Source organism: Sinocyclocheilus grahami, unplaced genomic scaffold (assembly GCF_001515645.1).
Source record: "Sinocyclocheilus grahami isolate Dianchi unplaced genomic scaffold, SAMN03320097.WGS_v1.1 scaffold47.1, whole genome shotgun sequence".
Taxonomy (NCBI): Eukaryota; Metazoa; Chordata; class Actinopteri; order Cypriniformes; family Cyprinidae; genus Sinocyclocheilus; species Sinocyclocheilus grahami.
Window position 1 is genome coordinate 2374727 of NW_015505226.1, and position 25188 is coordinate 2399914.

General features: G+C 38.6%; 1 protein-coding gene across 1 annotated transcript in view; it reads right to left on the minus strand.

Annotated features, from left to right (window-relative positions):
* Positions 1-4300: 4300 nt before the first annotated feature.
* The window catches only part of LOC107582805 (E3 ubiquitin-protein ligase HERC2-like), a 55313-nt gene continuing 34425 nt past the window's right edge, over positions 4301-25188 (minus strand). Inside the window, exons 48-89 of the mRNA XM_016268826.1 lie at positions 24921-25019; positions 24670-24838; positions 24448-24573; positions 24095-24203; positions 23868-24007; positions 23595-23785; positions 21316-21421; positions 21144-21235; positions 20877-21052; positions 20674-20785; positions 20416-20497; positions 19920-20063; positions 19749-19839; positions 19477-19654; positions 18991-19072; positions 16978-17149; positions 16703-16847; positions 16284-16509; positions 16027-16198; positions 15718-15904; positions 15376-15519; positions 14611-14802; positions 14345-14498; positions 13566-13673; positions 13351-13482; positions 13098-13256; positions 11735-11853; positions 11521-11646; positions 11278-11433; positions 11072-11187; positions 8950-9148; positions 8519-8733; positions 7941-8118; positions 7257-7418; positions 7070-7161; positions 6843-6982; positions 6532-6719; positions 5906-6103; positions 5745-5828; positions 4884-5025; positions 4584-4778; positions 4301-4450 (exon numbers count right to left, since the gene is read on the minus strand). Of these exons, the coding sequence (XP_016124312.1) occupies positions 4320-4450; positions 4584-4778; positions 4884-5025; positions 5745-5828; positions 5906-6103; positions 6532-6719; positions 6843-6982; positions 7070-7161; positions 7257-7418; positions 7941-8118; positions 8519-8733; positions 8950-9148; positions 11072-11187; positions 11278-11433; positions 11521-11646; positions 11735-11853; positions 13098-13256; positions 13351-13482; positions 13566-13673; positions 14345-14498; positions 14611-14802; positions 15376-15519; positions 15718-15904; positions 16027-16198; positions 16284-16509; positions 16703-16847; positions 16978-17149; positions 18991-19072; positions 19477-19654; positions 19749-19839; positions 19920-20063; positions 20416-20497; positions 20674-20785; positions 20877-21052; positions 21144-21235; positions 21316-21421; positions 23595-23785; positions 23868-24007; positions 24095-24203; positions 24448-24573; positions 24670-24838; positions 24921-25019 (6129 nt within the window). The 3' untranslated portion in view covers positions 4301-4319. The remainder of the gene's footprint in view (positions 4451-4583; positions 4779-4883; positions 5026-5744; positions 5829-5905; positions 6104-6531; positions 6720-6842; positions 6983-7069; positions 7162-7256; positions 7419-7940; positions 8119-8518; positions 8734-8949; positions 9149-11071; positions 11188-11277; positions 11434-11520; positions 11647-11734; positions 11854-13097; positions 13257-13350; positions 13483-13565; positions 13674-14344; positions 14499-14610; positions 14803-15375; positions 15520-15717; positions 15905-16026; positions 16199-16283; positions 16510-16702; positions 16848-16977; positions 17150-18990; positions 19073-19476; positions 19655-19748; positions 19840-19919; positions 20064-20415; positions 20498-20673; positions 20786-20876; positions 21053-21143; positions 21236-21315; positions 21422-23594; positions 23786-23867; positions 24008-24094; positions 24204-24447; positions 24574-24669; positions 24839-24920; positions 25020-25188) is intronic.

A 25188-nucleotide genomic window follows, 5' to 3' on the forward strand; every position in this document is an offset into this window, starting at 1 on the left:
ATAAAGCAGCCAGAAGGAAAATAGGAGAGAGCCGAGTGATCATGGAGGTGATGTGGTGTATCACACGGGTCGAAAAAAAGTGCCGCTGTGGGGAAGACGAAAGAGTCAGAAAGACTTTCATGTGACTTCTAGATTTTGGATTTTGGCCCAGTGCACACAGTCTGAGGTCTTCACTCATCTACACTTGTGTCTGAAGGTTATGGCCAATTTATACACAAGACAGATAATTATCCACGCACAAACATTAAATGTACATTAATAAAGTTTTCACAAACCAAAACTCAGATACACAGCCTGATTAGCTTAAAACAAGTGTTTTGGTTTTCTCAGGCTGTTTGAACAATTTATGAATGTACAGTAAAGTCAGACCTTCCTGCTGCATTCAAGTACAGTTTTACAGCTCTGGTTCTTTTCTTCTGCTTGCCTGGAGCCAACCCGACATGCGGAGAGCACCTGACTCATTCCAGCATAATGCGCTCTGTGATTTCTGCTTATGAAAGAAAGAAAAAACCATTAAGATGGTGAAGAATGCTCCGGATTTCTAAGCCAAACTAAGCCATCATAAAACACTTTCCTCTCTGTCATGCACCCCTAATGCCCTTTTATCTCCACAACAGAGAAGGCGGGTTACGATGTGACCTTTGACCTCTGAGCTTAATACTGTGGTCCATTAACAACAAAGCCTGTGAACCAAGAGCAATATATGCAGAGCTAGATGGCTCAGCCCGTTCACAGATAAACATCACTTGACTATCCTCTGAGTGGACGTGAGAGCTGTAAGGTGGTGGAAGTGCTCACTCTTTTCCACATAAACCAGTACGAGTCGTGCAGGTCATCATGAGGATTTTATTAAACCGTTTACGTTAGTGTTTGAGAGGAATGTGTCTTAACTGGTCTGGAAATCCCATACGAGACTAAACCTAAACCATGTTAACCTGAAACAATGGCAAACTGACTACATATTTGGGGATTTCAAATACTGTATATAAAATTGTACTTTTCGAATGCATTTGATTTCATTATAATTAGTAGAATCATTATTTCTAGTACTGATACCAGAAGAAAGTAATGTCAAGGCTTACATTTTCAAATTCAAACGACAAATTGGAATTTTAGAATAAACTGTTACCAGTGTTTTCAGTGATAGTGAATATGGATTTTTTTTTTTTTTTAAATACGGGTTATCACATTACATAAAGCACAATTAAAACTACATAAATGTTGTTACTTGTTACCGCTTAAAATGTGATATTTACTGTACAGTTTGTCTTTAGGAATAAAAACACCAAAAGCTAACATACAGTCTGCAAAAACAGAAAATGTAAAATTATATAATTTAGAAAAAAAAAAAAAAACAATGCATTTCAGATATATCGACCAATATTTTGAACGATATAATGGCGACTATACTGCTATCGGCTAGTATTTTTTTCTTTTTATAATTCTGCATTGAATTTTCCCCAATTCAAACAAGCAATTTATACTCTATGAACACACAAAAATATATCATTAAATCATTAAAAAATTCAGGGGAAAAAAATTCAAAACGAGAAAAAACTTACAAGAGAAATTTGGTTTAAATTTATTAACAGAAATTAACATTTATTTATAACATGGAAATGAGACCTCTCATTAACACATGGCACAATCAAATTATATACATTCCATTAGGAGAACAGTGCAGACACATATAGGAGGAGGAGAGAATACAGTGACCGACAACCTAAAAACAACCCCTGATCCGGCTTCCACTGACCAAATGAGAAAACAAAATATCCTGCTCAGTTAAAAAGGTTTTTAAAGAAACACTGCTGTTTTCAAATAAAGAGGCGAAGTTCTTAATACTACCTATTTAACACAAATTCGATCAGGAGTCTGTCAGGAGTCGTCTACCACAGTGCTAGGCTAAGCGGTCTATCCTCTGTAATAAAACATGAACACAATGTTTAACAAAGAGATGTGTAGTTTCTCCTGTCTTCCTGGTTCTCTTCGCAACAATGATAAAAAACATATCTATCTTGCTTTTCACCAGCTTAATAGTGCTTTAAAGTTAATTGCACATAATGATATACACTTATTACTCTTCATTTAGTTGTATTTGTGTCTATGCACATATTAATAAGTGAGATTAAAACAGACAACTTCGGTTCAGTTTTCATTTAAACTTCTTTTGTCAGCTTATTTTCAAGACTTCCTACAACTTACCACACTATCTGTCTCTCTCTGTCTGTGTGTGTGTGTGTGTGTGTGTGTGTGTGTGTATAGGTGCATGTTTGTGAGACGGAGATTAACCAGGGGTTAAGAGTTCAGTGGCCTGTCAGGTAATCCTGCGTGGAGTCGGAAGCGAAGGAGTCCGCATCCTCATTGTCAGAGTCGTCGCTACTGTCATCTGCAGCTGGCTCACCACTCAAAGCAATCCGTGCATAATCATCCGTGTCAATGGACTTGCAGAAGTGAATGGCGTATTTCAGTTTCTCCTCCAAGACTTGCTTACAGGAGTAGCGGGGCAACTTGAGCAGGAAGAAGCAGGTGTAGGACTCTGGGAGGAAGTGATCGGGTGGGTTGTATTTATCCAGCACCTGGTCAAAAAGGACAAAAACTAAAAATTGAATATATACACACACACATATATATATATACACACACACATATACTCCAAGACATTCTAATTTATTGAGATGCACCTGTATATACATACATATATATATATATATACACACATACGGGAACTTGTTTCTGGAATGGACTAAAAAATTAAAATGGAATAAAAAAAAAAAAGACAATTGTGACTTCTCAAAAATCGGACTGTTTCTCATAATTGTAAGATATAAACACAAAATTGCAAAATATAAACTCACAAATCTGAGAAAAAAATAAATAAATTGAGAAAAACTTTTGAATTTTGTTTATCATTTTGTTTAGTTTTCATCTCATAATTTTGACATTTTCCCCTCTGAGTTTACATCTTGCAATTCTGTTTTTATTTATTTTAAATTGAAGTAGCATTTCACAATACTTCTGGTTTTACTGATTTTTGATCAAATAAACAGCATTGGTGAGCATACAAGACTTACATAATACAAATACATAAATAAGTAAATAAATAACCAGACCCAAACTTTTGAATGATTTAAGCATACTTAAATAAAAGTTTGCCACTTTCAGATTCAGGTACCAGCAAATCTTCAAATTGCAGATGAAGTGATCTAGCAGGAGTATATTTTGTAGAGGAGATTCATTCAATAAAAATGACTGAATATAATCTAAACCTGTGCAAATGACTATAGAAAAGGAATGAAAAGAATGTGTGTGTGTGTGTTTTTGAGTGCATCACAGTCAGTGTCTCACTGTTGTCTTGTGCTCTATAATCTCTCTTTTTAACCTTTCTAATAACTCCAGGCAAAAGCAACAAACAACAGCTGCTCTGTAAGCAAGAGACATCCTGCGCTGAGAAACGCCATCACTGCAGACGTCTCAGCAACACATGATCTCAGCGTGAATGCAGGAGACGCATACACCCATTCATTTTTACACGACACACTCACCCACACGCTTTATATCTCTGACAGCACATCTCAGAGATCATTAAATAATATATACATATAAGTGGGTATAAAGAAAAGAAATTTAAGAATCAACCCTAGATCAACCCAACCCTAATGTCAAGTAATCAATGTGATACTGGTGGGGTATTCCAGAAAGCAGGAATAACTTGCCATAAAGCTTCCCATAAAGCTTCAACTCTTCTGTGCAAATGACTATAGAAAAGGAATGAAAAGAATGTGTGTGTGTGTGTGTTTTTGAGTGCATCACAGTCAGTGTCTCACTGTTGTCTTGTGCTCTATAATCTCTCTTTTTAACCTTTCTAATAACTCCAGGCAAAAGCAACAAACAACAGCTGCTCTGTAAGCAAGAGACATCCTGCGCTGAGAAACGCCATCACTGCAGACGTCTCAGCAGCACATGATCTCAGCGTGAATGCAGGAGACGCATACACTCATTCATTTTTACACGACACACTCACCCACACGCTTTATATCTCTGACAGCACATCTCAGAGATCATTAAATAATATATACATATAAGTGGGTATAAAGAAAATAAATTTAAGAATCAACCCTAGATCAACCCAACCCTAATGTCAAGTAATCAATGTGATACTGGTGGGGTATTCCAGAAAGCAGGAATAACTTGCCATAAAGCTTCCCATAAAGCTTCAACTCTCGGCTGATAAATCTAAATCTTTCTTACCTTTCTTTTAAACATTTAGGTTTTAATTTTGCATTAGTTTTAGTTGACAATAATAGCCTTGGATTCACTCACACCCACGGTCCTACCTCACTGAGATCTGCGATGGTGAGATTCATGCCTGCCAGCTGTTTCCACACAGGTTCAGCCAGGTACAGACTTAGAGGACTTCCTGTACGGATTGCTATGCCCAGGAGCACACCTATACACAAATAAATGAAGAGAGCATAGTATATCAATAGATCTAATGGTGGGAAATTCTACAGCTGTGCAATTACAAAGTACAAAGTAAATTACAAAGTATTTTCAATGTAGGAAACACAAGCAGAAGGTACCTAGGAAGCGGAACATGCTGATGTGCAGAGGGGACTTGGCAGCTGGGTTGAGCAAGAAGCAGTCTCTGTTCGCTCCTGACTCGTCTCGGCCATTAGGAGTGACGATGAGGAGAGGAGTGAGACCGTTCTGTAGTTCCTCACACATTTCTGCGATAGATTCACTGTATCCACCACCACAGTCATCGACTGACTCTCCTACAAACACACACAAAGGGTCAAAAACATGTTAAAGACATGATTCAAGGGCCATTTTCCCCCTACATTTTCCCATCTTTCATCCTTCTCTAAATTTAAACTCACCCACAAACTTGACCTTCCAGACCCGGTGTGGCAGCAGCAGACTGTCAGGGCTGAAAGAGCTCATCTTAGCACACATCTGCCCAAACACTGACTTGGTGCCATCCGGCCCTGCCAGTCCTCCTTTACTGCGGGAACGCTTGACCTGATCGAGAGAATAAGGATAAATGATTACAGGCTTCTCCATATATAGCATTTCTGCACTGATCTATAAACTCCACTCTTATGCTTTCCGACTGTGAGATTTGCCAGATCACTGCCAGGCTCCAAGGGCCCTATTAGAGGGCCAATGGTCCATGAACAAACATATTTGGGGGTAAACCTCATGCTGAGCAGATTCAAAAACAAATCACACATGATGCTTAATGACCAAATCTCTCAAAATATTAAGATTAAGTGCTGCTAATTCTCACTCAAAATGATAGCTAAAATAAAATGGATGGTAATAATCATGTGGTGTACATAGTACATGTGTGTCCATGCTGACAGGAAGGAGCAGGAAAGCCAACAGTAATTACGGTGATTAGGGAAAGGGAGATAATTTTACAGAGGACCCGCTAGCTATTTTTGCCCATTAAAAGTGATTGTTCATTTTGGATCCTGTTTACTACTCTAATGAACTCTCAAACCAAGTGGGAAATGCAAGCAAAAATTAGCATATAACATGCAATAACAACACAATGGGTTACTATTTAATGTACTGACATAAGAACCTGTTTGCTAACATATTTTAAATGTGCAAAAAATAAATAATTACATGCACGATATAAATTTTGGACCCTGATTGTGAGATTTATTTGACACCAAATTAGGATACAATTGAATGCAAATCTCAAACCACATGTGCAGTGTATACACGTGTACCTGTATCCTGTTTAGCTCCACCACTGGCCCATGTTGTCGGTCTCTAACCATCGTGGCTTGAACCACCTTTCGGAATGCTGCCTCCTATAGATATTTAAAACAAATATTAATAAATATAATCAGGAACTGTAATTTAAAAAAAATTAAAAAAATATTCTTGCCTTGCCCTGCGAAATAAGGATTCCTCGCAGTGTGTCAAAGCCAACGGAGACGCCGTGTCCAGTTTCACCCAGTCGTCCTTCTAGGTCAAACATTGGAATACACGGGCAGAAGAGCTCAGAGATGTGGTGCAGTAGCAGTAATCGGTTCCTCAGGCCTATGATGGCGATCTCCTGCAGGTGGTTGTACTCCATAGGAACCTACAGACAGACATTTAATCAGTGGTGGACAGTAACAGTAAGTATTTTTACTTCATTACTGTACTTAAATACAATTTTCAAGTATCTGTACCTTAATGGAGTATTTTTATTTTAGGAAACTTTTACTTTACTACATTACAGAGGATAGAGCATATAAAATTGCTAAATAAATAAACATTTATCAATCTGTATTTTTTTACTTTTAATACTTAAGTACATTTTACCCAAGTAAAATCGAAAAGGAGTACTTAATACTTTTACTGGAGTAATATTTTATCATCAGGATATCTGTACTTTTACTCAAGTACTTGATTTGTGTACTACGTCCACCTCTGCATTTAATATGTTTAAAAGGTTGAACTGTTAAATATTTAGTTCTTTGAGATTGTTTTTTGTATGTGATTCAGCTATATTTGGTGGTACAGTACCTGAGCAGGCAGTTTTCCAGCATTGGTAGGTTTACTAGTGGACCAGGCAAGTGTGTGTGCTGAGCCACAAGCCACACGGTTGATCTTCTTGCCCTGCAGTGCCGCCACGAGCCTGGGCCGCTGAATAGCATTGGTGGTCCCATCACCGAGCTGACCCTCATCATTGTCACCCCATGTGTACACTTCACCTGTATGTTCAAATTCATGTCTTTAGCAAATAGTCCTCCAAATACAAATAGGTATACAAGAAAACCTGATATCTTTTATAGTATATAAACATGTTACAACGACTTTATACCCAGATGACCTACCATCCTCTGTGCAGCATACACAGTGAAGAGAACCAGTTGCTATGGCGATGACCTTCTTGCCTTGCAAACCCTGGACCTGCCGGGGTCTGCGTACATGATCATCCGAGCCGTGTCCCAATCTGTGGTAGTCGCCTTTTCCCCTAAAACACACATAAACATGGAAATAACATATGTTCTCACTAAATAAAAGCTCAGTTTATGTGCCACTGTATTATGGGATTGATTACCATGTGTAAACTGCTCCAGACTTTGTGAGCGACACAGAGAACTGAGAGCCACATTCCACTTTCACAACACCCAATCCAGTTAATGAGTCAATCTGAGCAGAGAGAGACAATTAGATGTGAATATTCATACTGGAATCACTAACCAGAAAACCTTTGATGCTTGAGTAACTACACCAGCAGTCCCCACCTTCATTGGCACTTTACATCCATCACTACCTCCTCTGCCCAGTTTGCCATAGTCTCCATCCCCCCATGACCAGACCATGTCGTCATCAGTCAGACACAGGGTCTGGGCGTCCCCACTGCCACATGCAACGTCTATCACCCGGTGACCCTGCAGAGCCTCCACCTATAAACATGCACAAGCAATGCACAGAATATACAGTCTTAGTCGAGATGCTACTAACTAAACCAAATTTAGCAGCAGTTTTCAAAATAATCTAGTTCCAAAAATAATTATACTAATTACCACCGACTAATTTCAGAGAACAAGTTTGTTTGGTTAGTTTACAGTTGTTAATTTTAATACTAATAAAAACAATTTATTATATTAAAATAATTAAAATATAATGTTATTAAATTATTATTATGATGTTCCCACACCATCTTCAATGAATTTCCATCATTTTCCCAGTTGCTTATTAAAAACTTTTTTTTTTTTTTAATTATAGAGATTTTACACAACAATTTCTGATTTCGGAGCATAAAATAATATATAAGTATAATATAATAATTATTATATTACAAAAGTCTAACAATATTTAGTAATGCACATTTCATTAAATACAGTAATGTATCATGCTTTTGTTTAAAAAAAAATAGTTTTATGAGATTGTGGCAGACAAATATGCATAACTCTTAATGAACGCACCAGTTTTGGTTTAAGCTGGTCCTCACTGTCTCCATGACCCAGGCGACCATAACGACCTTTGCCCCATGTGTAGAGCTCTCCGCTGGCTGTGATGCAGGCACTATGGGCACCACCGGCCGCAATGTCCACAACTTCCACCCCTCTGAGAGACTCAATCACGCGTGGACGGTCACATGGGCTGGGAAAAAGACAGCACTACCAGTCACACAAACTGCACTTCTTGGTATAAGCTGCTAAACCGAATCAGTAATAGTCTAGCGCACATATTTGAGTGGGTAATGACTTTTGCTTCTTTAAGGAACTACATGAAGTACTGTGGTACGATACGGTCATATCCCATAGTACAGAATTCAGAATTTACATGGTACTCAAAGACACTTCTAAAGAATACCTTGGTATGAGTTCTAAAAATCATGGTATCATGTCCAAAAATGTACTTTTCTGTAAGCATTTGTCTTCACTGTGAAAATGGGAAACTGTTAAATACTGAAAGTTAAGTATGTAGAAGGTCACTACATGAGATGAACCAAAGGTGCCCATGTGAAAGGACAACATAGTAACCACAGTATGGGGCTGACCTTCTGTTTCCATGTCCCAGTTTTCCATCTTCAGCCTCTCCCCAGGAGTACAGTTCTCCTTCAGAGGAGAGAGCCAAGCAGTGTTTCCCGCCAGAGTTCACAGCCACCTTCCGGATGAAAACATGCTGGATCGACTCCAGCAGGGTCGGAGTGGAGACAGACTCTGTGCCCCCTATTCCCAGACGACCGCCGGCACCATATCCTGTAGCATACAGCTAAGGACAGCACAGAAGACATTATTCGGCTGACAAAGTAACTAAAACTAGAAATTAGAGCAACTGCTGAATATACAACATTGGTCTGTATTTAATTTTTAAAAAAAGGGCAGCACTGAAAAATACAAATGGGATTTGTATTGAAGAACTTAAAAAAAACCTTTGCTGGCTTGGAACTACAAATTTTTAAACTGTAAAAAGCGAATTAAGCCTTACTTTCCCATCAGCGGTTACAGCAAACAGGGTCTGCTCTCCACCGATCAGCTGAACAGGTCGCAGTGTGGCTAGCGCTTCTGTTGGTGTTGGAACCTTGACTTTTGCTCCTTCAATACCACCTAACTGACCCCGGTGATTGTGTCCCCAGCCATAGATGGTCCCACTGCCGCCGGCTGAGAGCGTCCAATCATCTGGTCGTCTAGTGAACAGCAAAGAAAAAGAAATTGTGAAATAAAATAAAAAATGACTTAAAAAGGATTCAAATAGAATCCCACCCATTTAAAATTACTTAAAGGGTCACCAAGTCATTTTTGCTTTTGTTTCACTACCTAAAGCAACAGTGGTCTCAGATTTGTGAAGATGATTTACCTGTTCATCCACTGAACTAACTGCTCATCCTGCTCCCTCTTAAACAGGTTGTGACTCTCATGGAGTGTGTTCATGTTCTCATAGTCTGCCATGAGCTCACGGATTTTCTTTGCCACCTGGTGGAAAAATGCAAAACATTGACAGAACATAAACACAACAGCTCTCCGTAAAGTAAGTCATTTCAAACCAATATTATAAATCCCTACCTCATCCAGGAAAGGACGAGGCAAAGGCGTCCTCTTGTCTAGAGCCACTAACACTCTTGAGGCGGTACAATAGCGGCGGAACCAAGCCCACTTGTGTGTCTCAGCACAGCATGGAAGAGTGTCCAACTCCAGGTCACATGCAAGTGCCACCAACACCTACATAGGACAAGCAAGAAAAATATTATTTTAGGAAAACTCATACTGCAATCTTACCATGTCCATCTGCTAGGGAAACAAACATACCTTGAAGAAAGGACTGTGGAGCAGCTGTTTGCCACCTCTGGCTATGGGTTCCTCATACTCATACTGTCTCTGTAAAGCCTCGGGAAGTCCTTTCACCAGAGCAGCTAGTGCACTTCCTGTAAAACTCTACACAACATTCAATACAAGTTGTCAATTATTATGTTTATTTATTTATTTATTCACTTATTTAATTGTATAGAACACTGTCTAACCATAGAGCGAGCCTCTCCTTCACTGTCTCCTAAGAGGCGGTTGATGTTTATGGATTGGCCATATTCAGTGGTTAGGAGTTTTCGTAGCCTCTGCAGGGCCCACATACGATGACCAGCCGCTGAACAAGCACATAGAGACAAAGACACAGTCAAATATTGATTATAAAACCTTAAATTTAAGATTTCAATCTGAGATTTCAAGATTTCAAGTATTAAATAACCTTTTTCGCTAAAAGCCCAAGACACACACAGACATCTAAATATTTCACATCTACAATCTCTCCAAAACATGGACTAGTTGAAATTATAATAATTATAAAGCATAACCGTATTAATTATAAATATAAAAATAAATTATTAGAAATAATTTATAATATAACATATAATAATTAGGGCTGCCCCCTAATTGTCGACTAGCCATTAGTCAACGAGAAGAGGCTTAGTCGATCCAATTTTTTTTTTTTATAATTTCCACAGGGAGGTGGCAAAGTCACGTAGCTTGTGATGGACAGATTATTAATAGCTGGTCTATGTGGTAATTACAGGACATCGGTAAGGACATCCACACGGTCCTTTCGTTTGGGACCTCAAATGTGGCTTATCATCTGAAACATGTAAGTAGTAGCGTCATTACATGGCCGCTCGCTTTAACGTTAACCTAGAAAAATATACACTATTCAAGTGTCTGTGAGGAAGCTGAATAGTAGCACGCTCACTCGGTGCAATCATTTGCTTTTAACTTAAAATACTCACAGATAAGAGTAACACATCTTTTGAATCTGTAAAAGGTCTCCTTTCATTTGTGCACTCAAATTTACAACAAAACATTGTGTTTTTGTAAAATTATGAAAGAAAACAGGGTCCGCTTTCTGCCGTCTAGGTCTCTGTGAACTTGAGCGCGAGCATAATGCTTATAAGCTATTGGCAATTAAAGGCTCATTATTATGAATTATATGGTTTATTAATATAAACATGTGATTAGTCGAATAATATAACCGCTTTAAATTAACAACTATTTGTCAATCAGAAAAATCTTTAGTCGAGGGCAGCCCTAATAAGGTAAGAATAGAATAGAATAATTATTTGATTTACCTGTTCATCCACTGAACTAACTGCTCATCCTGCTCCCTCTTAAACAGGTTGTGACTCTCATGGAGTGTGTTCATGTTCTCATAGTCTGCCATGAGCTCACGGATTTTCTTTGCCACCTGGTGGAAAAATGCAAAACATTGACAGAACATAAACACAACAGCTCTCCGTAAAGTAAGTCATTTCAAACCAATATTATAAATCCCTACCTCATCCAGGAAAGGACGAGGCAAAGGCGTCCTCTTGTCTAGAGCCACTAACACTCTTGAGGCGGTACAATAGCGGCGGAACCAAGCCCACTTGTGTGTCTCAGCACAGCATGGAAGAGTGTCCAACTCCAGGTCACATGCAAGTGCCACCAACACCTACATAGGACAAGCAAGAAAAATATTATTTTAGGAAAACTCATACTGCAATCTTACCATGTCCATCTGCTAGGGAAACAAACATACCTTGAAGAAAGGACTGTGGAGCAGCTGTTTGCCACCTCTGGCTATGGGTTCCTCATACTCATACTGTCTCTGTAAAGCCTCGGGAAGTCCTTTCACCAGAGCAGCTAGTGCACTTCCTGTAAAACTCTACACAACATTCAATACAAGTTATGTCAATTATTATGTTTATTTATTTATTTATTCACTTATTTAATTGTATAGAACACTGTCTAACCATAGAGCGAGCCTCTCCTTCACTGTCTCCTAAGAGGCGGTTGATGTTTATGGATTGGCCATATTCAGTGGTTAGGAGTTTTCGTAGCCTCTGCAGGGCCCACATACGATGACCAGCCGCTGAACAAGCACATAGAGACAAAGACACAGTCAAATATTGATTATAAAACCTTAAATTTAAGATTTCAATCTGAGATTTCAAGATTTCAAGTATTAAATAACCTTTTTCGCTAAAAGCCCAAGACACACACAGACATCTAAATATTTCACATCTACAATCTCTCCAAAACATGGACTAGTTGAAATTATAATAATTATAAAGCATAACCGTATTAATTATAAATATAAAAATAAATTATTAGAAATAATTTATAATATAACATATAATAATTAGGGCTGCCCCCTAATTGTCGACTAGCCATTAGTCAACGAGAAGAGGCTTAGTCGATCCAATTTTTTTTTTTTATAATTTCCACAGGGAGGTGGCAAAGTCACGTAGCTTGTGATGGACAGACATCTAAATATTTCACATCTACAATCTCTCCAAAACATGGACTAGTTGAAATTATAATAATTATAAAGCATAACCGTATTAATTATAAATATAAAAATAAATTATTAGAAATAATTTATAATATAACATATAATAATTAGGGCTGCCCCCTAATTGTCGACTAGCCATTAGTCAACGAGAAGAGGCTTAGTCGATCCAATTTTTTTTTTTTATAATTTCCACAGGGAGGTGGGAAAGTCACGTAGCTTGTGATGGACAGATTATTAATAGCTGGTCTATGTGGTAATTACAGGACATCGGTAAGGACATCCACACGGTCCTTTCGTTTGGGACCTCAAATGTGGCTTATCATCTGAAACATGTAAGTAGTAGCGTCATTACATGGCCGCTCGCTTTAACGTTAACCTAGAAAAATATACACTATTCAAGTGTCTGTGAGGAAGCTGAATAGTAGCACGCTCACTCGGTGCAATCATTTGCTTTTAACTTAAAATACTCACAGATAAGAGTAACACATCTTTTGAATCTGTAAAAGGTCTCCTTTCATTTGTGCACTCAAATTTACAACAAAACATTGTGTTTTTGTAAAATTATGAAAGAAAACAGGGTCCGCTTTCTGCCGTCTAGGTCTCTGTGAACTTGAGCGCGAGCATAATGCTTATAAGCTATTGGCAATTAAAGGCTCATTATTATGAATTATATGGTTTATTAATATAAACATGTGATTAGTCGAATAATATAACCGCTTTAAATTAACAACTATTTGTCAATCAGAAAAATCTTTAGTCGAGGGCAGCCCTAATAAGGTAAGAATAGAATAGAATAATTATTTCAAAGGTTCTTCTCTTACCCAGGGCACTGAGCTGGGCACAAGCAGCAAGTGAGGCTGCCAACCTTGGAACAATGCTACGGTTTGAAGCAAAGTTCAGGCGAAAGTCGAGCAGACATGTTACTAAATCCATCGAAGGGCATGACAGAATGCAACGGTCTGACAGGAGGTCTTTAGGACCTGCAGGTAATTCAATAAAAGGTCAAGCACTTCAGAATATCATGTTACATATGAAGTATGTACAATGAAGTGATATCATATTAAACTGATGTACCAGCGGCAGGCATGATGGGATAGACAGTGAAGCGCCAGCCCCAGCCGTTAACAGAGCCATCACTGGTGAACTTCCATTTGAGCTCATCTCCCGGAATCCTCAATTCACTGGACCAATCAGACCACTCCCGACCTAAAGGGGTGGAAACAGGTATGGTTATGTGGCCAGTGCTCAAAGAACTTTTTTACTAGTGTTAAAACAATAAAGAATGTGACCTGATCGAACAGACACAATCCTATTGGCTCCGTCCATGATGGTAAGAGGGTCGTGTCTCCTTTCTGTTGAACACTGGCGATCAAATTCCACCCTCAATCCTTCAGCACCTAAAATAACCACACACAAGATCAAATTTTCATGTCTTTAAATCTCCTAATTCCTAGAGCTTCATAAAGCATCTAACACTACAGTACAAAAAAACATTTTTCTGAAAGAAATTAATACTTTTCTTCAATAAGCATGTTAAATTGATCAAAAGTAAAAATAAAACACATTTACAGTATAATGTTAGAAAAATGACCACTTCAAATAAATGCTGTTCTTTTGAGTTTTCTATTCATCAAAAAATGTGTCAGTTTTAGTAGCACAACTGTTTTCAACATTGATAAAAATGAGAAATGTTTCTTCAGCGTGAAGCTGAAGGAGATGAAGGATCATGTGACACTGACGACTAGAGTAATGGCAGCTAAATGTTCAGTTTTGCCCTCACAGGAAAAGTACAAAACAGTTACTGTAAATTGTAATATTATTTCACAATATCACTGTTTTTACTGTATATTTGCTCAAATTAAAACATCATTGGTGAGTGTCGGTTAATTTCCATCAACAATAAAATACTAGATTTTTGGCTTATGTAAACTTTGCCTGACTGTGCCAAAGTTTAATAATTAGATTTAGGGATTTGTTCAAATAAAAATAATAATGCTTCGGCAAGCACCATTAATGAGGGTTGTGATGGCTGCCGAGATGCTGAATAAACCGAAAAACACAAGGTGACCTGGTATTTTCACAGTTCCGCTAGTGGAAGTGTCGTCAGTGTATGGGTGACTGCTCTCCACCACCACAGGCTGCGATGACAGCCGTCCACTTTGAGAGTCAGTGGCTACGTCCTCTAACTCAGTCACACACAACTCCAGCAGCATATCTGCCACCTGTGTGCAGATATGCAACAAACACACTTAGATACGAGTACACAGAATTTCAAAGATGAAATAATAACGTTAGAAAAACATGTAGTGAGTTACTAAAGAGGTTAGTTTTTACCTGTGGGAAGGCTGTACCCATGCCAGACAGCACAGCAGACAGAACCTCCTTGCCTTTATCGCCTGAGCGCAGAGACACAGCCAGTTTTAACAGGTCTACCAACACACGTGTGTCATCAGGAATCAGCAGACTGGTGAACTCATCCAGATATTGTGGCTCTGGGCCCACTGCTTTACTCTGGCTCTCAGAGTCCTGTTCCAATAAATCAAACCAGGCCACTGTAAATATCACTTTAGTTTATACAAGGGATTGAAGCAAAATCAACATACAAATGTAATCCTTTTTAAACAGACTTAAAATGCACGCATTTCATTTTAATGATCAGCAACAAACATCTGCAAAGAATGATTAACAGGAACATTTCTATGACCGGCAGGCTAGAATTCACTTGGGCCATTATGTTATTTTTCCTCTATAATGCAGTCAAAGAGCCATACATTTAAAAGTGTAACAGTGTCCCCTAATCAAAAAATGTAAAATAAATAAATGAACGCTAGCTTGGTCAAACAATGAAACAATAAATCCCTTCTGGTAAACAAAACAAGAAACACAAAATCATAAATTGTGACATGCATCCATAATTACAATTCGTTATAGTAGTTTAAGAAATTTTGTTTTAAAATAGCAAGTTGATGCTACCATAAAAAAAGTTATACAAAAAAAAAACAAATTGACAAATAATTAAAATAAATTGGCAAATAAATCAAATGAATAAATAAATGTTTGACTTCATAAAACCACTGCATGCAAGCATGTGAGACTGACCTCTTTGGTTTTGGTCATGGTCTCAGCTATGATGCTGGCAGCACCAGGGTCATCTGTGACTGGGATAAAGGGGCGAGATGAAGCAGAGGCAGTTGAAGGGGTCACCGCTAATGAAGGGGTAGTGGCATCCTCAGACGTGGTCACCTAGACCGCACAATACAGATTGAGCTTGTAAATGCACGGCATATACTGTTGTTTTGGACATTTGAATGATTGTGTATTAAGAACAAAATAACAAATAAATAAAAAAGTTGAATGTTACAGAATATTGACTACTGAAGAAAAAAAAAAGAAGTACAGCAAAGGTGAATGACACTGTCATGCACAGGCAGCACTACTCACCTCTCCTCGTTTGCTGTCCATCCAGGGGTGCGGACTGACCCTCTCCTCTGTTTCTGAGGGCAGGGCCGGACCCTCAGCCTCACAGGGGCTGGAGGCTGATGAACAATCCGAAGGGGGCACTGGAGAGCTGGAGGGACACTCCAGAGGCATCATAAAGGCAGGCATCAGTGCTCCCACCACAGCATCCCTGTGTGACATGAGAGCAATTAAGTGATGCCAGAGCTTCTGTTTTATTTTATGGAGCAGAAAACAATCGACCTGGTATGCAGAGTACTTCTAATGCCCTAAATATATGCATTAAGGTTGTACCTGGCATACATGATCTGCAGGGCAGAGAGTACATGGGACAGGGCTTGCTGTTTGGCCAGATTACCGTCCAGAGAGAGCAGAATCTTTGCCAGAGATGGCCTGTTGGGCTTTACATTGTTCACACCATTTAGCTTATTACTTAGTAAAGATGGATCACTGTCTGATGGCACACCTATAAAAAAAACAACCACAAAACTTTAACTTTAAGCAACAGGCACACAACAACAGAAAAGCAATGTAGATTGGGTGGAAATTACCAAGGTAAGAGGCTCCCAGGGAGTCTCTAGCAGTCTGGAAGAGGACAGGCTCATGGACGGAGGGTGTGGTGACATCTACGGTGGTCCAGGCCACGCTGTGAGAGGAGCCGCAGGCCACACGGGTAATTTTCTGCCCTTCTAGACCCTGCACCAGCGTAGGCTTCCTGTTGACTGTGGTTGTGCCGTTCCCCTGCTGCCCATGGTCATTATCCCCCCAAGCGTACACCTACCCAAACAACACTTCATATTACACAAGCACTAAAGTGAACAACTGTTCATCAGCAAAAGGTGAGTCTTGTTTACCATGCACCATGAGTTGCTTAACGTGCCAAAATAAAAAAAGAGGAGGAAACCGTTCTTGTGCTAATCCTCTACAGCGCCAATCAGATAAATGTAAAAAAAACAAATCCGTAGCACACCTGTCCAGTGTCTGTGACAGCCAGGCAGTGCAGGGCCCCTACAGCCACGTGAACAATCTTCTTTCCCCTCAGTCCTTCAACCATCTGGGGTTTGCGCACGTGAACATCTGTGCCGTGACCCAGTCGGAAGTAATCCCCCTTACCCCTGCACAATGCAACAGCAGCATGTTAAAAAGCTTCACTGAGGAAAAAAAGCTATTTTTAAGACTCAGTCATGAATTGTACTGTAATGCATCTTTAAAAAAATATATAAAAATCTCCTACTATATTCTTACCAGGTCCAGACAACTCCAGATTTGGTGAGGGCAAGGGAAAATTGAGCTCCACACTCGATCTGACACACCCCCTGCCCATTTAGACGCTCTATGTTTTGAGGAATGTTACAGCCTTCACTTCCGCCACGGCCCAGCTTCCCAAAGTCTCCATCTCCCCATGAGAACACCAGTCCTAAAGAACATACAAAAACATAAATTCATGTCTGCAACAACAAAAAAACAGAACTAAAGAAACGCTAAAACCAAATGAAGCTAAGTGAAACCAAACAAAACTAAAACTAAATGAAACCAACTGAAACTGACGGAAATCAAACAAAACCAAGGCGATCAAAACTAAACCAAACAGAGCTAAATTAAACTAAATGAGAACAAACCAAACTAAATGAAACCAAACCAAACTAAATGAAACTACACAGAACTAAATGAAACTAAATGCTACTAAATGGAAGCAAACCAAACAAAACCAAATGAAGCTAAACTAAACAAACCCAGATGAACCTACACGGAATAATAGCCTACTGTTAGAGTTATATAATGTAGTCTTGTGTTTTATTAAAATTGATATCTCAAAAGGATATGCACTTGTGCATATGAGCTACTGCGCACTCGCACTGCAACGCAAGATTTTCATAAAATATAATAACTTGCCATTTCGCTTTGTTTCTCACCAAACCCTAAGTATACCTTTAGAATGCTTGGAATATATACCACGAGATGCATAGGATTATTTTACGACAGATATGCATCCGCTTTGGCAAGTGCGAGCAGGACATTTTGTGTTATTAAGTAATAAGCCTTTAGAACAACATTAAGGTGAGTAGTCACTATGGTTCACACAGTTCCAATAAATTGCGATGGGTTAAACTCAATAAGCAGACAGACGCGACTACAGTCAAGCGCACAGGAAATAAGCAGCAGTCATATTTAAAGCAGTTTACATTAATATTAAGTACTGATTGACGTTCACTTGTTATTGGGAAATAACTTAATACTCTGTCATTTATAGTCGTATGGTAAAATGCATATTTTTAATTGTGTAACGTTACGTTCAAAATAACTACAAAATGTCATGCCTTTGAAAAATAAAGTGAACAACAGAATGCGCTGCTTCAGCGTCTCTGTCTCCTTGAGCATCTTTCCGGCGCATGCCACAAACATCAACCACAGCCAATACTTGTCTTTTAAAAGGCTTCATTTAGATTATTTGATGTTAAATGCATCATATAAGTCACTTTGGAATAAATCACGATTAAAAAAAGCGACTTTACAGTCTGGAAATACTTTAGGCTATAGCAAATTATTTCTCAGACCCCCTATCACTTTAAGAACCGCTTGTCTACACAGAAGAAAGACCTGTCTAGACTCTGCCCCAGTACGAGTTGTATCGAGCTATTCATTAGTCTGTTTGATGAGAAAAATATGAAATTGATAAAATGGGTTATTAATCCGTACAACTGCAGCAGTGGAGGACTATTATTCTGCTGCGTGATACTGCAGAAGAACTGATGATGGCACGGTTTGATCTTCGGCTGACCAATCAGCAGAAAGGGGCGTTTAATTCCCACCCACATGTAGAAATCGAATATTCAAGCTGTTTATTCATTTTTCCACCCATGAACGAAAAATGAAAATTTAAGCTGAATTCTCGTTTTTCATCTTTTAGGGAAAGAAAAAAAAACAAACAAAAAGGAGCCGTTTTCTCATTTTTCTACTTTCAATATTAAATTGGATTCAGAACCAAACTCAACTAAACACAACTAAACTGAGGCAAACCAAACGAAACCAAACAAAGCTAAACTAAAATAAGCAAAGTAGACAAACTTAAATGGAACTAAACGAAACCAGGTGAAAAAGTGAAACAGAACTAAACAGAACCGAATAAAACTGAACTAAACACAACTAAAAGAAACTAAACAGAACCAAACTAAATCAAAAGAAACAAAAAATACTACAAAAAACACAAAACAAATGAACCTCACAAATAAATCCACAAAACAAAAATCTGGTTTATACCTTCATCTGTGAGGGCAAGGGTCTGGGCATCTCGACTTCCGCAAGCCACCTGGACAACACGATGGCCTAGAAGCACCTTGACCTACAAACCAGACACAGACAAGTTTGAGCTAGTGCAACGAGGGATACACACAGCACTCAGTGAATTTAAACTGCACAATGAGAATAAACAAAGTCTTTTTAAAGCAACTCAGTCCACTTTCCAGTCATCTTGTTACTTGACAGATATCTTCTATGTAGAAATAGGCATACAAGTGCTGCTACTATCTACATAAATTGGGCATGACTTAAATCTTCAAAGATTCTGTCACAATTCATTTTCAATTACATATTAAAAATCGTATATGATATCAAATGTGTTTCCGTCATGCATTGCACATCACCTCCACCGTATAGGGATTCCTCTGCAAATATGGTAAAAAATATGGTAACCCTGCAGTTCAAAACAGAGACGTCTGAGTTTACGGATTTAACTAAAACAAATACCAGTTTGGGTCTGAGCTGAGTGGTGTTGTCCCCGTGGCCCAGCCGGCCATATTCACCCAGACCCCAGCTGTACAGTTCACCACTGGAGGTGATGGCGGCACTGTGAGAGCTGCCGCAGGCAATATCTCGTATGCGCTTGGTTTTCAATGCCTCAATTAGCCGTGGCTTATCACAGTTCCTGGTGGGAAAAAAAATAAAAAATTCTCATCAGAGCCCTCTAGAAGCCTTCCACATATTCTACATTCCTATTGGAAGGGGTATAAATAACCTACATTCGACTGAAATGCCCAAGCTTGCCATCATCTCCTTCCCCCCAAGAGAATACTTTTCCATCCACAGTCAACGCCATGGCATGCCTTCCACCTGAACACAAAGTTAACTCACTTTAAACAACACGTTCTGACAACAAAGGACGTTTACCTTCAAATGGAAAAAGCTCATACCTGAATGTACAGCAACTTTCTTGACCACATAGTTGCTGAGGGCAGATATCTGTCTTGGTATAGGGATGGTTCCACTGGACAGTCCTAAACCAAGTCTTCCGTTAGTGGCCTCTCCACAGGCATAAACTTTGCCTTCAGCCGTTACTGTAAAGACAAAGAATCAATCATTAATTTGGTTAAAAGAGTATAATGTAATACTCTGGTATCTAATTGCGAAATAATATGCATCCAATGTTAAAAAAAAACAGTAATTTTATATTTAAAATCCAACTAGAGAGACATACTGGTGTCATGTACCATATTGCTGTTACTGCAATTTAGCAAAAGCAAAATGATACACAAGGCCATGTGTTACAGTGATTTTTACCACCTTGCATCATACACCAAGGGTTGGAACTTAAATTTCATAGACCACTTAACTGGCGGTGCAATCAATGTAACACATGGCATTGAGCAGCACAAAGGCCTTTTGTTGTTGTTTTTTTAAACCACTCACCAGCAAAAAGACTTTTAGAGCCTCCAGCCACCTGCACTACATTCAGAGCAGACAGGGTCTCTGAGAATGATGGGACTTTGATCTGAGAGAGAAAACAAGACAATAAGATTTGTCATTACAAGCTATTGCTATAAAAGTTATGCTATCAAATATTCAAGACATCTGTAGAAAATATAATTTTATAAATAAATCATTTTTAAATAAAATTACATTTAAAAAAAAATTACAAAACTGAATGTGTATTTACACATTACTGACCTTAGACCCCTTAAGTCCTCCAAGTTGGTCCTTATCGTTGAGACCCCAGACAAAGACTTTGGTTCTGATGATGGCAGCCGACTCCAGCCCTGACAACCTCTTTCGAGTCAGACTGCAAAGGGAGATGAAAAGAGAAACTAAGTAATGTACCAGTTCATGCTTTTTCAGTTTATGCATGACCAAATCCACTAAAACACACACACCTTCCAGTCGCTGTCTTCTCATCTTCCTCTTCCTCATTGTCAGATGCCAAGAAAGGCACAGTAGCCAGATCTTCATCCTCGGCGCGGACACGCCCCACAATGCTCAAGCCATGGATCTTACAGTCAATCCCTGAACTCCGGCACTGTTTTATGGCAATCTCGATGTACCTGTGATACTGAATCACACAAACACAACAATGCTCAACATTCCTAAAGAAACAGCCCAAAAGAAAATTCTCTCAAATACTTGAGGAAATTCAAACCAACCTCTGTGCAATCACTGAGCAGAGAGACAGCAGTGTCTGTGGGATTGATGTTGATGGTCTTCAACTCAATCAAATTGTTGAGAGTGCTTCCACCTGGAGAATAAACACAGTTGATCAGGTCACCCATAATAGGCTTCACTATTAATGACCTGAAAGGCTTCATGGTTCTTTACCTGATACCACCACCAGTGAAGGCATGTAGCTGCTGTCAGCTGGATCCACAATCATTTTCTGTCTGTGGACCAGGATGTCTGGGAAAAGCTCCAGCCTGATCCAGTGCTATTGAAAACAAGCAAAACAAAACACAGATTAGATTTTTTTTTTTCAATCAATTAAACTCACAATCAATTGATCTTTGCTATGTCAACAACCAAATATACAGTACTGTTGAAAACGTGGGGTCGGTTTAAGTTTTTTTTAAATTGAAAAATATGCTCAGCAAGGCTGCATTTATTTGATCAAAAAGTAAAATAGTAAAAAATTATTACAATTTCAAATAACTGTTTTCTGTTTAGTATGTTTTAAGAAATGTAATTTATTCCTGTGATGGAGCTGAATTTTCAGCAGCCATTACACACTAGTCTTTAGTGCCCCATGATCCTTCAGGAATCATTCTGATTTGGTGCAAAAGAAACATTTCTTATTACTATCAATTAGGGGTGCGACGGTTCTCGGTAAAAGACCGAACCATTTGGTTCGCCATCCTCGATTCGATATGTATTTGTCCTGCGATTAATCTCAGTTCTAACAAAGGATATGGATGATATGTTTTGTCGAAAAAACAAAGCTTCAAATACACATTTGGAGTAACAACTTTCGCTATTGCACAGCACAGGCTTTGTTGTCTCGTGTCTGCATCCATGCGTCTTTCTGCATCCACAGGAACAAAGCGCAGCAGAAGAAGAGTTTGTTTATCTCCGTGCAGCATTTAGTGGAATTCTCTCTTAAATCCTTCAGGAATCATTCTGATTTGGTGCAAAAGAAACATTTCTTATTACTATCAATTAGGGGTGCGACGGTTCTCGGTAAAAGACCGAACCATTTGGTTTGGAACCAGTTTTAGCTGTCGTTTAATGTTGTTATATGAACAAATATTAAGTTTTTGGATCTCTAGATTCATTTATAATTTGAGCTTCATCCTGTGTGATCAGCCTCACTGCTATCATTAAAAGCTTTAGGCAATCAGACTCTATTACATTCATTTCCAATGGATTTGACATTATGAAAATATAACGAACTGAAATAAATGCGCTTGTTTCTGTTTCGCAAACAATTTGTTTTTATCAGCAATCGAGTCTTAAATTATATTAAAAGTCAATGCGCATGCACGATGGAGCGCATCAGAAAGGAGCGCAATTATATGAACTGAAATATGTATTTTAATATATGCTATATTTGTTGTCAGACATCAAATTGTTGTATATTTTGTTTTTTTGTAAATGGGAGTTTTATTCCATTTAAGAACATTAAATGAACATTAAATGTAATGATTACAACAATGAGTCCCTTCAGAAGACTGAATGAGTTAATGCGGACAATTCCACCTCTGCTATCATTAAAAGCTTTAGGCAATCAGACTCTATTACATTCATTTCCAATGGATTTGACATTATGAAAATATAACGAACTGAAATAAATGCGCTTGTTTCTGTTTCGCAAACAATTTGTTTTTATCAGCAATCGAGTCTTAAATTATATTAAAAGTCAATGCGCATGCACGATGGAGCGCATCAGAAAGGAGCGCAATTATATGAACTGAAATATGTATTTTAATATATGCTATATTTGTTGTCAGACATCAAATTGTTGTATATTTTGTTTTGTTGTAAATGGGAGTTTTATTCCATTTAAGAACATTAAATGAACATTAAATGTAATGATTACAACAATGAGTCCCTTCAGAAGACTGAATGAGTTCATGCGGACAATTCCACCTCTGACCTGCTGACACTTATTTTGTGCTTTTGTTTCTATTTATTATCTATAAATACCATTTTCCCCAGTTATTAAAAAAACTTAAGGCAAACTTTTAAATTAATGATCATTTATTTTTTTGTTAGCAAATATTGTAAATAAAAATTGTGGAAATTTCTAAAACCATTAATAACTCCCCCTTACCCCCCATATCTAGCCATACCGAAACAGTGACCCCAAAACCGCAATACGTACCGAACCGTAAGAAACTTGAACCGTTACACCCCTACTATCAATGTTGAAAACAGTTGTGCTTCTTAATATTTTTGTGGAAACGGTAATACATTTTTTTTTTCAGAATCTTCTAATAAAAAAAAAATCGATTTGAAACTATTTTTATAATATTATTCACGTCACTTTTAAACCAATTTAAAGCATGAGTAAAGTAAAAGTATAAACATAAAATATAAAATAAAGATAAAATATCTTACTGACCCCAAATCTTTGAAAGGCAGTATATGTCTATAATTAGACTGACCTTGCCCTGAGAGCCTGAGGACTGCCAGCATTGCTCTCCACAGTCTATGAGCCGAGACGCCTGGTTAACAGAGGATGAAACGCTGAGGTTCTTCACCACTCTGGACCACTCATCAATCAGCATGCCACGCTGACTGTTGTGATGTCTCTTCAGTTGCTTTCCTGAACGCCCACTGAAGGTGGGTGACTGACCTAAAGGGAAATGGTTAGGTTAAATTGCTGTAATGCTAAATGACATAGTAGCTATTGAATCACACATGAAATTTTCCTAGACCTGGTTCATTTATTCGTCCAAATGAATGTCTAGGGTTGTGTTTACGGGTCTTGAAGCAGCTCTCACAAAAGTCAAAGTCATCACAGCTCCGACACTTAAACCTGGAGCCATTTATAGGGAACATCTGACATCCGTCACACCTAAGAAGAATGTAGGAACAGGAGGGAAACTATTATAAGTTAGTTTATTTAATTGTTTAATTATTTATTTGTTGTCTAGATGTGTACCTGACACCAGGATGTACGCTAGGAACGAGTTCCATCTCTGACAGCAGCCCAGTCCAGTGTGACTGCTGAGGAAAGTCCACTATCACATCTTTCCCATTGGCACTGAATGCTGGACACAAATGTTACATATTTACACAGAATGATGAAGCCCAACTACAACAGTTCTCATTTATACTTAAAGAGAAAGTCTACAGGTTTGACACACATAGCAAAACAATTTGCTAAATACAAAAATGGATAGTTCAACCAAAATTGAAAAACATACAGGTTTTGATCGTGAGTGCAAGCAGTTAATTTTAGAACAATTTGTTTAAACCTGTGAAAGAACAACTGTTTAAACATAATCGTGTTACCTTTGACCACTCCCACGCTCCTGTGTGTGACAGATCCCCACTTGTACTTTGGCGTTGTGACCGAGGGCTTCACTCGCACTTTATCACCAATCTTTATATGAGACGGAGAACTCTGGGGAGGAAACCCTGGAAAATAGAGAGCTACATTTATTTATTTAAAACAAACTATTAAGTCTTAAGTGCATATAAAGTGTTTAAGAGCAGAACATAAAGAGGATTTACCCAGCAGCTCAGTGTGGATGTAACGGACCCAGTACGTTCCTCCTTTCTGCTGCCAGTCACACTGCACATTCAGATCATGCAGGCCATCTCTGTCCAGCTTGATCACTTTCCCCACATCTCCCTCATATACTTCCTCATACGTCCTGCAGCACCGTACCATCATGCCCACCTGCAACACATACAGGTCTCTGATCAGCTCACCTCGTCAATTACCACCCAAAACCAGTAAATTAACAAGCGCAGCTCCTCACCTGAATGTTCTCTCTCACATATACAGCGTAATCATCATTGCTCTGAAAATCGGACCTCTTTTTAAACGTCTGACTCTCCGTCACCACAACCCCAGGAGGCTGACATGCAAGGGAAAGAGCGTTTGTTATGCATTTAATGACTACAAGTGAATCTGCACCTCATATCTGGTGCGTGACAGATCATTGTGTGAATGTGTAATTATACACACCAGAGGGAAGGCTGGTAGATTTATCGGCCAACATATCGGTTATCGGCTTTCAAAAATAA